The sequence below is a fragment of the Hakea prostrata genome, chromosome 1 (genome assembly GCF_041222555.1).
Source record: "Hakea prostrata isolate BN-2017 chromosome 1, UWA_Hpros_2, whole genome shotgun sequence".
NCBI lineage: Eukaryota > Viridiplantae > Streptophyta > Magnoliopsida > Proteales > Proteaceae > Hakea > Hakea prostrata.
This window is the reverse complement of record NC_142600.1, coordinates 79,415,687-79,432,590: the sequence shown is the minus strand read 5'-3', so window position 1 is coordinate 79,432,590 and position 16,904 is coordinate 79,415,687. Positions and strand designations below refer to the sequence as shown.

At 38.9% G+C, this 16,904-nt stretch overlaps 1 protein-coding gene across 1 annotated transcript; it reads right to left on the bottom strand.

Moving 5' to 3' along the window:
- Positions 1–7,076: 7,076 nt before the first annotated feature.
- On the bottom strand, positions 7,077–9,136 carry LOC149030333 (uncharacterized). Its single transcript, XM_089145038.1, has 2 exons — positions 8,162–9,136; positions 7,077–7,919 (listed from the first exon to the last, which is right to left on the bottom strand). Exons 1-2 carry the CDS (start codon positions 9,134–9,136, stop codon positions 7,077–7,079), a joined length of 1,818 nt encoding a protein of 605 aa, XP_089001164.1.
- Between the last annotated feature and the right edge of the window lie 7,768 nt (positions 9,137–16,904).

The following is a 16,904-nucleotide window of genomic DNA, read 5'->3' as shown; positions in this document are numbered from 1 at the left end:
GCCATGTCCATGAACAACAAGATCCTTTCCGCGCCTCCAAAAAATCGCATTGGGGATAGTATACAACTTTGATAAACTTCGCCCAAGTGGAATTTGGATGAGCCCATAAGCACCAAGCTACTTTCGAAAGTAGGGCCCTTAACTTTTTTCAATGCTATCAAAAAGGAGTAAGTCATCTGATTACATGATTTGGCTCCCTTGACCCATCAATATGTGCTTACTTGCCAAGGGCTGAGGATTGCATTCAGAACCGTTTTATTTGGTTGCAAGGGGAATTAGAAAGAAGAGAAGTGAGATTTTTTTAGATAAAAAAAAGAAAGAAAACATTTATAATCATTTGCATAAACTACATAAATTTCATATCATATTTAGAAATCATATATTTTACTTTTTCTTAGTAACAAAAATTATATATTTCACTTGTAATCATTATTTATTTGTTAAAAAAAGAGGAAAATGGATGCAATATAAAGTGATTTTTGATGACCAAATATGAAATAATTTGAAGTTGATCATATAATCATATATAAAGTAATAATACACATAATTACGAACATTTCCATCCCTTCCCTTCCCTCCTTTCCTCTAAATTCTCCTTGCAACTAAATAAAGCACCAGAGCCCAGATGATCAGACATTTCTATAGCATAGCATAGCATAAACCAGATCCAAAGAAGAAGAAGCAGTTAGAGCTATAGCATCGGTCCCCCTTTCTGCCAAGGGAAGTCATAAAAATCCAGTAGCTCACTGAGGCATATTATCAAGCACATGCAACTTTTGGTTCAATGGTTAAGTTCTGACTCTTTTAGTCCAACCACTGACTTTGGACCTGAAGGGTGAAAAAAGAGCGGAGAAATTCTGTACAAAGAAAAGTTTAATTTATTTATTTATTATAATTTTTTTTTTCAGAACTAAAGTTCGTTCGAGTCAGTTCATGCACTCCTTTGTTACATCTTCAAGGGTATCTTTGTACAAAATTAAATATATAACCTTGCACCTGGGAGATTAGAACTATAAAGAAATGTTATTTCAATGGTGAGAAAAGACTAAAATTAGGGAAGTTATAAAAGGAAGTAGAACCTGAAGGACGGGAATGGCAGTTAAAATAGGAAGAATCATCAAACTAGGTTAAACTTCTTATGTGTGGTTGTAGGAAGTACTTGTCTTAGCCCCCAATTGCTCCATTCGTAGAGGTAGTGGGTTTTTGTAAGGATACCAGACAATTTCTCACCAGAGTGCTTATGTAAGATATCAGTACCTTTTCCATCAGCTCCTTTCTGCAAAAACAAAAAACAATTCCTCATTAGGTGTTCATGTAGCGGCTCAGCACCCATGTCCTCAGCTTGTGGTGATTATTGATCTGATAGCATTGAAGTGCATAACAACCAATGCTGAGTGATAATTTTTTTTTTTTTTTTTTTTTTTTTTTTGCAAAATTCAGGAGAGAAATGATGGTTTCTACCGGGACCATCACTCTAATTCAAGTTTGATACTATAGAGATTTCAGGGTCGAGTCAATCCTGAAACAGGAAAGCAGTTTCCAGGACCGCATCTATTTGCAGGCTAATCAGGTAATTACCAAATTAACACCTTCTTCACCATCCAAAATGTGTATCATTACCACTTCTTCTCCCACATAGGAGCTTCTGAGTCCCCCAACCTGGATGGTCCAAAATATGCATAACATTGCATACTTCCTGCCTCAGAGTCAAGGCTCAGATCCCCAACCTAACCCCAGCAACCCTAAATTGAAAAAACCCCATTGTCATTTGGAAAGCCAGGAACAAGCAACTGTTTTACATTACGGAGCTCAATGTCTCCTAGTGTCTTCCCCCCCCCCCCCTCTTCTTTTACCCTCCAGTTTCCATATGCAATACAACTCAATTGGTTGGGCTGGGGAGGCTTACATGCAGAATTCTCATGTACAGCTGCAGCCATGCTTGATCCTCCAATCTGGAAGGCAAGTGAGACAGCAAGAGATCTCCCATATTACCTTTAATCATTTGAATGTTCTTCTCTTCAACTGGGAGATTCCAACTTGAATTGATATTGTTTTCAATTTTCAAGGTTGCAAAATGGACTTTCAATACTACAGAACAAGTGAGCTCATTTGCAAAGTCATCTGTTTCTGTGTCTCTGATTTAGAAATTTATATTTATGTTATTTTTGTAATCCCACCCAAGCTCATAATACTACATGCCAAGTTGCAGTTAAGATATTTTCCAGGGAAAGTGGACATCTGTATTGAGAAACATGAGTGTAAATTTACTATGAACTTATTTTAACATGCTATAATGCACTTCATGATTAATTTGCTTGGTTTTCACCATGTATATAATAAAAGAACTTATGGAATGGAATGTTTGTTAAGGAAGCTTTTCTGTTCCTCTTCCATCCATGCATAGTCTCATTTATTCAAGGCTGTTTACTATGATAAAATCTCAGCACAAATGTGAAGAATCCATGAAAGAGGTTGTTTCTTTGGTCGAAAGAAGCTTGCCATCGAGTCCATCAACAAAAGATAAGATGCTACGACCTGCAAGTTTTTGCCTTGTTCCCTATTTCCAAACATGTCTTATCATACTGATTCAGATCAGTTAAGAGGCCATAATACTAGAACTATACCCATTCATGGTTATTTATCTGCTCTTTGCAATTGTTAATTATAGCAAACCGAAATCCCAAAACTAAGAACAGTAAAGGGAAACCTTTCTTCTTAAATTTCCAGTCTATTAAATACAAGTTGACATCTACTATCAATTCATGAAAGAAATAGAAAGGTGAATCAGCCATAACTATGAACAACACAACAAATTCCCACATGAACAAAAGTTTCCAAATTTATAAGGCCAAGATAGAAAGAGGACCTGAAATATTACAATTTCCTGTGAATGGCATTTTGACAGGAGATGCATCACCAAATAAATTAGGAGCGGCAGAAGATCAAGGGCCAGTTGAGGGTTTCGAGTTTCAATCTAGAAAACCTGTGTTCTGAAAAACGGCATTCCGGACACGGCGCAGATCCCTCCCTTTGAGTGTTCGCCCCACACCTTCGAACATAGAAGAAGTGGTGGCATGGGACCTTGCCACAATCTCGTGCGGTGGTAGCATCTCCTCCTTCGTGTCATCCTCGTCCTCATTGAAACTCTCCAAATTGGAGGATCCATTGACAAGCTTACTAGGCCAGACTGGCACCTTAACCGGAGCAGACTGGTGAAACTTGCTTCTGGCTGAAGATGCGTTTGAAAAGTCTTCAACGGTCGATCCACCGAAGCGTGGGAAGGGCACCGGTGGAATAGTTCTTGCTGCACTAGTGGCGGACAGAGAAGGATTCAAGGATGGTTTTCTTTGCACGAGCGGGCGGCGGTCGTCCGACAAAGCCGCTGAAAGACCAAATCTCTGCGGTCGATATTGGTGGTGAGGGTGATCGGAAGGGGAAATCGGAAATATGGTTGAAGAAGAGGAAGCGTAAATTGAACCGAGGGAATCTGATTCAGGGGAACCTGAAAGCTCAGATGACCAAACTACCTCGCTCTCGTCCAATTCGAAGGGCGCTGAATCGGAATCTGGCTGTTTTAGAAGACCTAGGAACCGTACCGTCGAAGACGATGAGCTGCCGCTGTGTTGGGCAGCCATTGGCATCTCCATCTCCATCTCCTTTTCCATATATAAATATAAATATACAAAAAGAAGAAGAAGATGAGATTTGGATTTCTTCTGACGATGTTACAATTTGTGATTCATTCACTGGACTTCGCTGCACAACTTCGAAAAGCACAGAAATGATGAGATTGGGAAGGAGAAGAGCGAGCTAGCCAGATGTCTCGTGTGAGGGATCGAGAGCGGAAGAGGTGTTTTTCGCTTGGTGGGTGTAGGTGTAGCCCGGGCCATGCGGATGACTCACACACACTCTCTCTCTCTCTCTCCATTTATTTGAGGAGTTTTGTTTATGCTGTGGGAAAAATATTAAAAAAAAATATGAGTATCCGCAGCACGAGCGGTGGTGGTTCGTCAGCTGGCAGATGACGCACAACAAAGTAAATCTGAAATATAGACTGTCAGTTACAAATATTTTCATACGTGGCATCCTTAATGACATCTGACGTATTCTTAAGAGAGATGACGTGTTTGCTTCGTTGTCTTTAGAGAAATCTAACCTGTCCTACGCTCCGGAGTAACGGACACCTGGCAGGTTTTTGGAAATCCGGCAAGTAGATGACTCAAGGGTGATGACGTGACGTAGCGAGTTCAGAATCTCCAGATCATCTCCCTGTAGGCAGGTCGATGGCTCAAAGAATTTTACCACGTCCGTTTCTCGTTGAGTTCAGAATCTCTAGATAATTTTCCATCAATCACGTCCAAAGGTTGAGATAAAATTTAATAAATAAATATTTTTTTATTTAGATTTAATCTAAATTTTTGGGTGTGACTGATGGACATGTGTCTTTCGTTTAGATAGAAATTAATGGTCAAATTCTTTAGTAGAAATGAACCTGATAAAAATTTAATTGTTCAAGGATATGTTTGGTGGGTGTTGAGATTGTCCAACATATTTTCACCTCGTTGAGATATCATTATTGCCTCTCCTAACTCATTAGGAATTTTATCAAGTTAATTTCTAACAAGGAAATAGATCATCAATTTTTCTCTGGATCAGTGACACATGTCTATGAACCACATCAAAATGTTAAAATTAAATTAAAACAAAAATTAAAGTTATAACTTTTAAATTTAATCTCAACTTTTTTATGTGAGTGATGAACATTTATCGTTTATCCAAAAAAATATGGACTTGATAAAACTCTTTGCACCTTAGTTACTTGATGGATTTGTTATCTGTGACAGAATTTTATCATGTCTATTTCTTTGTATTTTCTTCTAAATGAAGAACACATGTCTATTAGTCACATTCAAAGGTTTATATTAAATTAAAATAAAAAATATTTTTATCTTCTAAATCTTACTTTATCCTTTTAATGTGATTAATAAATTTGTGTGTTTCATTTAAAAGTAAATGAATGATCTATTTCTTTACCAGAAATTGATCTGGTAAAAATCCATCCGTGATGTGTTCGTTTTTTATTGAGAATCTGAGGCCAACATAGATCCACGTGGTGAGGTGATAGATTCTATTGGAAATGGCGCCGACTGATGCCTAAGATTCTCATGCCAGCTTCTTTTTACAAAAGAGAAACGGTGATAATTATACTTTGTTAAAATTAAACGAGGGTTATGATTAAAAACTTTTTTTTTTGGTAAAAGGATATTTAATTAAAAGAAGGGCAAGAATAACCCAAGACATCCTGATTAAAAGCTTCAAGAAGTCAAGGAGTGGAATTAGACCAGACAGTCCTACTTGCCACGGACTGGGCCTTCCTAGCTAGATTGTCAGCCACAGAATTGGCCCATCTAGAAATATAAGAAACCGACCAAGACGGTTCCGAGGAGAGCAAATAACAAATGTCCTCCACCACTCGAATTGCCTCAGTCTCACAAGGGATAGTGTGGTTTTGAGTACGAAGGACAAGAGATTCCGAATCGCATTCAAAAATCACATTAATCAAGCCTTCCTCTTTCACCCACCGAATCGCCTCTCTGAGCGCAAGAGCTTCCCCTGTGAAAATTCCAACTCCAACAGATGGAACAGATGACGCCCATAAGCATCTCCCATTAGAGTTTCTCATAATAAGACCAATACCTGCACATTTTCCGGCTTCTGAACAAGAAAAGTCTGAGTTCATCTTCAGAAATTGACCGCATGGAGCTTTCCAAACCCTAGAGACAGAGGTAGGAGGGAGCACTGATCTCTGCGACAGATCCCAAAACTCTCGGTATGTTCTCCATATTTTTTCCACAATAGAATCAGGGCTCCATTTCGTCCCTTTAAAACATATATCATTTCTTGCCAGCCACAGATTCCAGCAAGAGAAACCAAAAAGACTTAGAAATTTCTTTTTTGTCTCTTTATCAGGGAAGAACATATTATCCCAACTATTAAGGACGCCCATTAGAGATTTTTGCCTCAGAGAATCAATGCAACTGTTTAGCCCTAAACCGAACCAGATAGCTCTTGAATGATCACAATCGAATAAAATATGGTCCAAGGTTTCTACCTCATTGCCACATCTTCTACACATCGGGTCGATGTTAATTTTTCTGGTTAGAAGATTCTCCCCCGTAGCAATCGCTTGATTCAAAGCTTTCCATAAAAAAATTCTGATTTTTGGGTAACCTTGCATTTTCCACACCAGCTTCCAGACCTTTGGGGGCACTTCATACCAACTATGTCGCCGAGAGGAGGATGGATCCAAGCAAGCTCGAGAGTCCCTGCGATTACAGAGAAGATGGTATGCACTTTTAACAGAGAAGAGACCATTTGCTGAACCGCCCCAAACTGTTGAATCACAAGCTGGTATCTGCCTGATCTGTATTTTGAGAATTGCATTCACTTCCTCCTGTGTAAATAATTGTTGTAAAAGCTGCATGTTCCAAGAGTTGGAATTGGGCTCAAGAAGATCGGAGACCCACCGAATAGACACCGAACTGGGCTTAGGGGATAAGATCCTGAAGAAAGGTAAGCTTGGGATCCAATTATCATCCCAAATAGAGGTGCTTGCCCCATTTCCAATCACTGAGATAATGCCCATCTGAAGAACCTCCCTTCCTTTTAATATGCTCTGCCATGCCTAGGACGAGCTAGATCCCTTACGGGCCTCAAGAAAGCTACAATTTGGGTAGTAGATAGATTTGATAAATTTGGCCCATAAAGAATTTGGTTGGGCCCATAGACGCCAAGCCACCTTTGCCAATAGAGTCCAATTGTGAAGAGTAGGATCACGAAATCCCAACCCACCTTCTCTTTAGACCTACACAGTTTGGACCAAGACATCCAGTGAAGCTTATGTTCCTCTCCCGTCTGTCCCCAGTAGAAATTAGAGACCGCTTTCCTAGTCTCATTATGGACTGCACCAGGAAGAAGGAAGTGAGATCCCGAATAAGAGGATATAGCTGATGCAATTGATTTAATGAGGATCTCGCGCCCTACTTGAGAGAGCAACTTAACCTTCCAACCTTGGGTCATTTTCTTAATTTTTCCCCAATGTCTTTGAAGATATCTGATTTTTTAACTCCAAAATCCGAGGGTAAAGCAAGATACTTGGAAGGCCCTTCACCATATTTAATTTTGAGCACTCTAGAAAACCATCTTCGAAAACGACTTGGAGTATTGGGGCTAAAGGTGAAGGAGGATTTACCTTTATTTATAATCTGACCACTTGCTTGACAATAAGTATCCATGCATGCCTTCAAATGACAGATCTGTTGGAGGTTAACTTCGAAAACATTAAGCCAGTCATCAGCAAAGAGAAGATGCGAGATGCGGGGAGCTCTATTTTTCACACTGATTCCTTTGACTAGGCCTTGATCTTCAGCATAGCCTACCAAAGAACTAAGAACCTGAGCTCCCAAAATAAACAAAAATGGTGAAAGTGGGTCGCCTTGGCGAATACCAAGAGAGGGATTGAAAGATCCTTTCTCCACCCCATTGATCAACAATGTGTATGAGACTGAGGTAATGCACTCCATAACCATATCCACCCAGTTCTGACAGAAGCCCAGTCTGAGGAGAGTGGCCCTAATAAATGGCCATTCTAGACGGTCATATGCTTTTTGCATATCTAATTTCATAACTAAGAATTTTTTTCCCCCTTTTTTTTGATGTTTCACATAATGAAAAACTTCATGGGCCATGAACACATTGCCTGAAATCAGCCTGTCAGGAATAAAAGCGGACTGAGACGGAGAAATAATACCTGATAAGGAGACCTTAAGCCTGTCCGCAAAAATCTTTGAGATAATCTTGACCACCACTCCGCATAAGCTTATAGGTCTAAACTGGCCAGGACTATCCAGATTTTCACACTTAGGAAAAAGGCAAACAAAAGTTTTGTTCAATTCCTTAGGCATGATTCCCGATGTGAAGAAGTTCTTAACACAACTGCAAATCTCCTCTTTAGTGATGTGCCAAAATTTCTGATAGAAGAGGGGGGGGGGAAGCCGTCAGGCCCAGGGGCTTTGAGGGGACCCATAGATTTCAAACAAGAAAGAATCTCTTCATCGTTTGGAATTCTGCACAGCTGCCCATTTAATTCATTATTGACTACCTGCTGAGTCTTCTCTAGAGCATGGTCAAGAGCCGATTGATCATAACCTTCTGATGTCACAGCACCACAAAATTGGTCAAGAAGGAGGTCATCCAATTGCCCTTCACTAGAAATCCAGGTTCCATCCACCTTTTTTAGCTTCAAAATTCTATTTTCCCTTCTTCTTTGAACAGTAGATGCATGGAAAAAGGCTGAATTTTTATCACCATGATTGATCCATTCAATTCTAGACTTTTGATGCCACAATACCTCTTCCCTAGAAAGCTCCTCATCAAGAAGTTCCTGCAGCTTCTCTTCCTCATTGATAAAATTTTTATAATCTGATCGCCTCTGTAGAACCTCAATTTGCTGCTTGAGTTCTCTGATTTTTTCTTGGACTGCACCAAATTCCACCTTTTTAAAGACTTTTTTGCAATTCTCAGTTTTTTGAAAGATCGGGTGTTGATCGTTCCTATTTTCGGGGAGCCTCCATCCTTGATTAGCAATCTCTTCACATCTGGGATGCCTTAGCCACATTGCTTCAAAACGGAAAGGCCGGATGCCTGTTGCTTTTCCTCCAGCTGAATCCAACACCACCGGATTATGATCGGAACAAAAGGCTGATCTGATAAACACCGCCACATCTTCAAATAGCAGATTCCAGCTCGAGTTAGCTAGTGCACGATCCAGCTTGATCCAGATGTTAGCCATACCTCTTCGCCTATTATTCCAGGTAAAGCAGGGACCATTAGAGCCCAAATCCATTAAGTTGCAATGAGAAATCATGTCTTGGAAACGTTTAATATCTCTGCCACCTCTCCTGTTCCCACCTGATTTTTCTTGCCAACTTAAATAGCTATTGAAGTCCCCAGTACAAACCCAAGCTCCCACTTTATGATTGCTGATATTCATCAAATGATCCCATACCTTCTGCCTCTGATTTTTAACAGAATCTCCATAAACACATGATAGAAAAAATATTTTTCCTTCAGTCATTACTTCCATATCTAATACATGTTTATCAGCAGAAATAATTTTTATCTTCACCCCATTCCTCCATAATATTGCAAGCACACCTGAAGAGCCCAAAGCATTAACAGAAAAAACACCCTTCAAATTTTAGTTTCCTTTTGATCTCCATCAATCTACTATTCTGGCTTTTAGTCTCCATCAAAAACATTATATCCAGACATTCCGAATAGGAGAGGTTTTTAAGCGCTCGAACTGCCCTGGAACTCCCCAACCCTTGGCAATTCCAGCTTAGGAGCCTCATAATTTCCCGTGGGATTGAAAAACCCCAGTCACCACGGGTCCAGATTCTAAAAAATGATCAGCATTCTAAAGGAGTTGGGTATTCATCTCAGAGGGATTCAGGTTCTTCTTCCTGGGACGACCACGTCTGCCTTTAGAAACTGCTCGTGAAGGTTGAGCAATGTTAAGTGAATTTCTTTTCCTTGAGATGGGTTGGGCCACAAGATTTCTAATAATCTGGGGAATAAGGGAGTTAAGGCTTCCAGAATTGTTTTGAAAGGAATTTTGGATTTGTAAGCACGGTTGCCTACCCAACACATTAGAATCCATAGAATGTAAGCTTGGGCCAGATTGGGCTTGGACATCAAGAAGTCCATTCAAAACCTGAGACGACGACAACAAATGAGGGTTGATTTGGGAAGAGGTTAAGGCAAGCTGGGCAAGCAGAGGATTGATTTGATTGTCCAATCGGTGAAGGGGGGATGACTTTGAATTCTCCAGGTTTCCAGGTTGGGTTATGTTGATATTCGTCATATGGTTTAACAAGGAAAAAATGGCAGAAGAATGGTCTGGACATTTTCGAAGACAATCTTGAATAGGGAAAGGCAGCAGAAGAATGGTCTGGACATTTTCGAAGGAAGGGTTATGATTAATTGAGTGAGTCCTCTTTCTAGTCCTTTAATTTCCTAACGTCCAAACAAATGAGTAATTCTGTGCTATATAGTTGCAGTTGATACGATCAAGATGGATGTGGGACCCTAGGTTTTCACTAAGTGCTTAATATGAAAATTTCTTCACGATTAGCCAACTACATTGTTAGATCAAACGCTTCCATAGTTCCATTTTCTTTTGATGATAGAAATGGTAAACTCCAAAAAATGGATTTGACACATTGATTTGATCTCATAGGATACACCATATATATATATATCAACCTCAAAAAAGCACATTTGTGTGAGAACGAGAGGGGCTCCACAAAATTTGCAGAGGTTAGATGTGATGTTTAAGAAAATTATACATTTAACAAAGATAAACGTCCACCACCGTAATAAGCTAAGAGATTGGATAAACATCAACCCTCAATTCTCTTGAATTAGTACCACATAATTTCATTTCCTTGGAGGCGAATTGATGGATTAGGAGAAAAAAGGAGCCTTGTCTTGGGAACATAATCCCATTCTTTCCAAAAGTGAAAAATCCTTTCCGCTGATGTCGCTGTCTTTGCATTCATCAGCTCCATCATGGTTTAGTCCAAAAATAGAAATTTCAAGACACTTCTAAGTATTGCTACTAATATTGATGTCTCCATCATTTTTCGTTGGTATATATGTATATATATATTTTTTGGAGAAGTACCTTATTATTTATTATGGGGTGAGAATTATATATATATATATATATATATATATATATATATATATATATATATATATATATATATATATATATATGCCACCAAGTGGGTGTAAAACCGGGACCTCCCTGGGAGGACAGGTCTTTAACCGCCTGACTAACTCATCATTGGTATATATTGGTATTGACAAGATTAAGGGATTGATTTAGTTAATAATCATTTATATCTCATAATATGAAGTCAAATTGTTTTCGACATAAACTAATATCAAAAGACAATTTTTTTTTTCTAAAGTGTGTTCTATGTGTTTCAAGTATATATATATATATATATATATATATATATATTTTCTATCCACCATTAAAACCATTTAATACAACCAAATGTGTTTGAAGATAGACAGGAAGAATCTAAATATTCCACAAGAAAATGTTGAAAAAAGAAGATTGTTAGGTGTCTGTGAACAAACCGACATTTAAATGAGATAAATAAAACATGTATATTTAATGAGCCGTACTATTAATTGGAAGGAAAACAGGAAAGTAGCTTTTCGTGGATGCTAAGAGCCCATCAAAGATTTTCAAATAAATAGATAAATAAAATAAAATAAAATAAATTAAAGGAAGAATCATCAAAGATTTGTGCAAGTGAGCAAAAGTGGGTCTGTGGGTAGGGTTCTTCTAATGACTTATAGGATTTCATTATATAAAATATTCTAATCAAAGGTTCAAGGGTAAACCTAATGAAAGCAATTCGACTATATTATTATAGGTGTTGAGTCCTAAGGCACTCGTTGGGAGACCCTAAGAAGAATCAAATGCATGCCGAGTTGTCCTGGTCGTTTTCTAAGGAAGAATGTAACATCCAACTCTAAATATCCTATCATTAGTACTAATTAATCATGTTTTTATTAGCATCAGCAATGATTGATACAACCACTAATACCAATAATTATAGCCTCACTTAGTGCTTGGTACCTACTACAAATTAGAGTGGAGCCTACCTCTGTGATCCGGAGCACATATATATAAAGGTGGCTCCACTTCTGAGGCATACCCTCCCCCTCATGTATCAATTTTGGTGCAACAGATTTCTATTTATTTTTGAGAGAAACTAACACAATACTGAGTAGTCTATTACCGTGGCCCTGCCTGCCACCTAATTGACTGATGGGTTACATTGAAAATTGATTTGTCGGATATTGTTAGACTAGTTTGCCTGATGTGGTGGTGCTGCTCGGCCTTAGATAAACGTCACTTGAAATCCATTAAATCTCAGTTACACGATGAAGCTAGCATATCCAAATTATGGAACTTGCATTCTAAGAAGTAAACTATAGAAAGTTTACTGTGAATTTCTAGTCCCCAATTTATTAGCAAGATTATTCTTGTCTCTCCATCATTGGATTTGCTAAAGAAAACTGGAAGAATTGGATTTCGTCAAAGTAACAGACGACAATCTTATTTGAGAGGAACTTGCAAAAGACTTTCAGAAACAAGTTTCCATGGCAGGAGATAAATACATTATCTTGTCTTGTGCATAATTGAATCAAGAACATGATTAGTTAGGTTCTTGAGTTTCAATATTAGTTAAAGCTTGATTACTATGTAGAACTTACATTAAACCGATATTTTCTTGATCCGAATATTGCACCCATGCTAGCTACTCCAATAGTCTGATGCTTATTATGGTGGGGGCCGGGTGAAGTTCTGTTCTGCACATGTTATACCCTTAAGGCAGGAGATTCCCAGAGCAAGCAAGGGCCAACGGGATATATCATTTTAGTGTAACTGGCATTGTTGTCTATTCTAGTCTATGGATAAGGTCCAAAAGTATTGCATGTGCCATGAGACAATTAAGTACGAACTTTGAAGACTAAATAAACTGGGCTTCAATGGCTCTCTCTCTCTCTATCTCTTGCTTACAAACGTGGTTGTGATTTGCTGTGAATGCCATTTGCTTTTGGCCAACCCACTCTCATGCATATTACCAATTGTCGCTGTCGACCTTCAGAAAAGTGATTCAAGACTGAAACGATATTGAAGCAAGACGAGTAGGGTTCAGCTACCTCTAGCTTATAGTATCCGGACCACAAAGAACAGATCGAACAGAGACTTCATTATATCTCTTAATTTCTCCCACTTTGTAATGTTTCTTATCTGTTAGCTAGTTGGAGCAATCGTTTTCAGTTTGCATACTTTTGGGAGAATCGAAGTGTTCTGGGTATTACTGATAGCTTTTAAAACAACAACAGGTACAGCGAACCCAACACTCCATGCTCTTTGCTTTGTTGGTTTATGCCTTCAGCTACAACCCGACAGGAACTAATGGTCATTATCGATAACTGATGAACAGAGATACATTCACCACGGACGTACGTACATATATGATGGAAGAATTTTCACTATCTTTTTTTCTTTCCTGCAAGAGAATTTCACTATCTCATCAAGAAGGAAGAAATTAATTAACCACGCATGCCTCACCTTCGTCACTCTCATCGATCTTGATTCAAATATGAACCTGGGTAAAACCAGGTTGGATAAGGGGGACTTGATGTGATAGGACAATGCTCATTTGCAAATCCCTGTTAGCCATGAATTCATTCATAGGGTTCACTTACTTTCTTCTTAAAATCTCCAGTCTCTCTTCATCTTTTCTTGTTGGAATTTGGGAAAATTACTCCCTACTCCAGAATTTGAAGGATTGACGCACACATCATTACCATTACTTCGACAAAGAGATTGTTCCAATATTTGAATTCATGACAACTTTTTAAACATTATTGCACCATGCAAGAGGTAGAGTTCATTTTCAGAGGGACATCCCGCATGGTTATACACATCTTCATGTCTAGCCATGGAATAATGTACCCCTTAGACGCTCTAGGTTTTAAAAACGAGTTTATAAGTGCTTCCAACGTGACATGCTTACACTCTTTCAATAATTTTTTTAAAACCCTTAAGCATAGTATAGTATCTCTCATGGAGAATGATTCTTGAAAATAGCTGTCTATCCATCCTTAGTTCTGACCTGCAATTACCGCCTAGAATCGATTATCTTAAATCCAGCCCAAGCCTCGAACCCTAGCCTCTTCAAGTACCTTAACTGATACAATGTAAAATCAAATATTTGAATCAACGTAATTGCTCACCTAACAAATCAAGAAATGGAGAATTAAAAGAGAAGAGAACCATGGAGGGGGTCCCAAATTTTATCATTAACTTCTTTGAAAGTTGGGCAGAGGCAACGACATCATGTTTGTGCCACCACTACAGCGGCTGGACGATGTTGAATATGGAGGTGAAATAACCTTTCTAACTAAAGTCGGCAGAACGGAAAACAAAGAAAATCAATCGAATGGGTAATCTAACCCAATCTCCAAATTGATTCAAAGAGAATTTCTACTATGTTAGTGTTTTCATTGTGGAACTTATGAGAAAATAACAGGGGAACAGAGTGTAACAACCCCCATATTTCTAACCCGGAATCCATATTGTAGGTTCGACAACCCAAAGGTCAAGTCGGATTAAGTTGTGGAGTATCCGAATTGAAGTCCATGATTTATACCCTGAATCTATGGATCTGGATTTTTTTGTTGATAAACCTGTCTTGCTAGGAAAGTGGAGTTCCAGTCAGGGTCAAGAGGTGTTTGAAGGCGTTTGGATTGAAGGCAAGACCTCCCTCATATGTTGTTTAGGATTAGGTTGGAGTTGGGGATCAACCCCTTGAGCAAAGCACCTATGTACTGCAAAGTACTAGGGGTGGTTGCTTAAGGCGGTTGATTGGGCCAATCAACCGCCCCAAGCGACTGCCATGGTCTACTTGCGGGATTTTGCCCTAATTTGCCCCCTGTCTTCTATAAATAGCAAACCCCGTCCTTTTAACTCATTATTATATTCAGGATTGCTGTTGTGGACGGTTAGGAGGCAGAAGACACGTGTTGAAAACTGAGAGAAGCGTGGATTGTGATATGGATCCATTCCCCTGTTTGTTTTGCGAATCTGGTTGAGGCAAGTGAATCATCTTCACTCCACTCTCTTCCCTCAGCTTTGGAATGGTGTAGATCCATCTCCTTTATGCTGGGGGTGACCTAATTGTGATTGGTTTTATTCCCTAATCAATGATTTTGAGGGGATCCTATCCGAGAACGAATCCCTGCATTCAAATAAAGGATGGATCTAATCAAGGGAGATGAATTTGGGTATGAATCTTTATAATTTTGGGTTACTGATTTGCACCTTTGTTATAGACTATTAAGAATGAAATTCAAACTTGAATCATCCCAAAATTGGATTGGAATTGGATGATCAAAAGTCAGAATTTCGGACTTTGAAAACTGTCTGTAATAGGGGTAGTCGCTTGACCCAACCGACCAGCCCAAGAGACTAGCTGGGTCACAGTGACTATGTGAGTTTGGTTTTTTGCTTTGATTTGACTTATGTCCTTAATATATTCTTGTAACCCTATGTTTAGGTGTTCTCTGAGTTTGCTGGAAGTCTTGTAATTGTTGTGTGATTACATTCTAGTAAGCTTTTACATAATTACAGGTAAATACACACTTTCTTGTTTATATGCAATGATATGCTATATGATGAATTAGTTGTTTCTTACATTATTCATTAATCATGTAACTTGCTGTAGTTGTATAAGTCATTGTTATACTGTTGAATACCTGCTGCATGTGTTGTTTCAATATACTTTATCACTTTATGATATTGAACAAATGATTATGTTATGATGGTGAATGATGTGATGTAGTTGTGATGGAAGGGTATCCATTGCTTGGGATATCAGAGGGTTGTGGTACGGGACACATGCTCATTGATGCCCCAAATACTATTATGATTGCTGGATGACATACCTAGGGAGTCTAGATTGTATGGCTAGGTACCCTACATGTTATTACCCTTTCGGTAAAGGAATTGAAGCCGAATGACCCGTGACAATGGTGATGTGACTCTGTTTCATCCTACAATGGTAACTAATCTGTGCAGAGACTCAGTGGTCCACTGTTGATCATGCAATGGTAGATTAGTAGGGTTGCATATGTTAGAGTTGGGCTCATGGACATCCAAGGAGCGGTCAGGGAGTCGTGAGGGGTCATGAGATCATTCTGCCCTAATAATATGTGGATGACCCCTGGGTGAACGAGTGGAGTTCAACAGCGGTAGCCAATCCATGAGGGTTCTCATTCCTAGGTTGTGAAGGATACAGAACTGAGTTGGTTGGTGCCATAGGGGAAGTATCTGGACTTCATAAAGTGTGTTATCAATATGACCTTGCATTGGATTAGAAACCCTGACATGCGTCAGTACTCATGCCAATGGTCGTGGTAAGAGAGTGTTAACTTAAACCCCAACCATTGATGCCTGATGAGGACTTAACCCCTTTACCTGGGATCCCAAAAGAGGTAACCAGTCCGTGAGAGATCAGAGTGACTAGACCTACACAAAGGAGGGCTGGTGTTATATCTTAAAGCATGTCAACTATCTAGAGACTTGCATAGTTAGATCTCAATAGTCAATAGCATTCATATTATTGCATATCATTCATTTCCTATATGCATTACAATGAGTCTCTGATCGTGGCAAGAAAAAGAGGAAAGAGCAGTTGGAGTTGCAAAAGGAAAATGAAATAATCTTCAGTTGAAAAGACGAGGATAAGGGACAATGAGGATGGTCTCCGACCGGTGGTGGTCTCCGATCATCGGTGATGCAAGAGGATTAACAAGACAGATCATTGCCTGATGGGAGTGGAGGGTTAGTATTAGGGGTAGCATTGTTCAAAAGGAGGAAATGATACTCTTTTGGTTATTTTGTAAACCTAAACTTGATTTTATTCATTGAAACGTGGGTGGCTAGTATTGTAAGCGAGAACCTAAAAATGGCTAATCATGGAATTTTTCAAGAATATATTGATGTGTATTTATCTTCCAAGTTGAAGATATAAGAATTCGGGTCACAACATAACCATGTAGTTAGGCGTTGGTAAATCGTTTGCTAGCCTTACTCTCAAGCTAAAATCTCAAAATTTTATGATCTAATGGAACCGAGTGTTATGAATTGGTTTTTCCTTGATCTGATTCGAACTATTCTTTTGTGTGGATGAAATTTAATGGAGTTCACCTAATGTCCATTTTTTAAGCGTCGACAACATATG

Bases quoted from the DNA above. Each gene is read 5' to 3' on its own strand.
- LOC149030333 (XM_089145038.1), bottom strand. From the start codon at position 9,136: ATGACTGAAGGAAAAATATTTTTTCTATCATGTGTTTATGGAGATTCT. The intron at 7,920-8,161 runs GTAGTCAATAAT...CTTTTTCCTAAG, and splicing joins CTCTAGAGAAGACTCAGCAG to TGTGAAAATCTGGATAGTCC.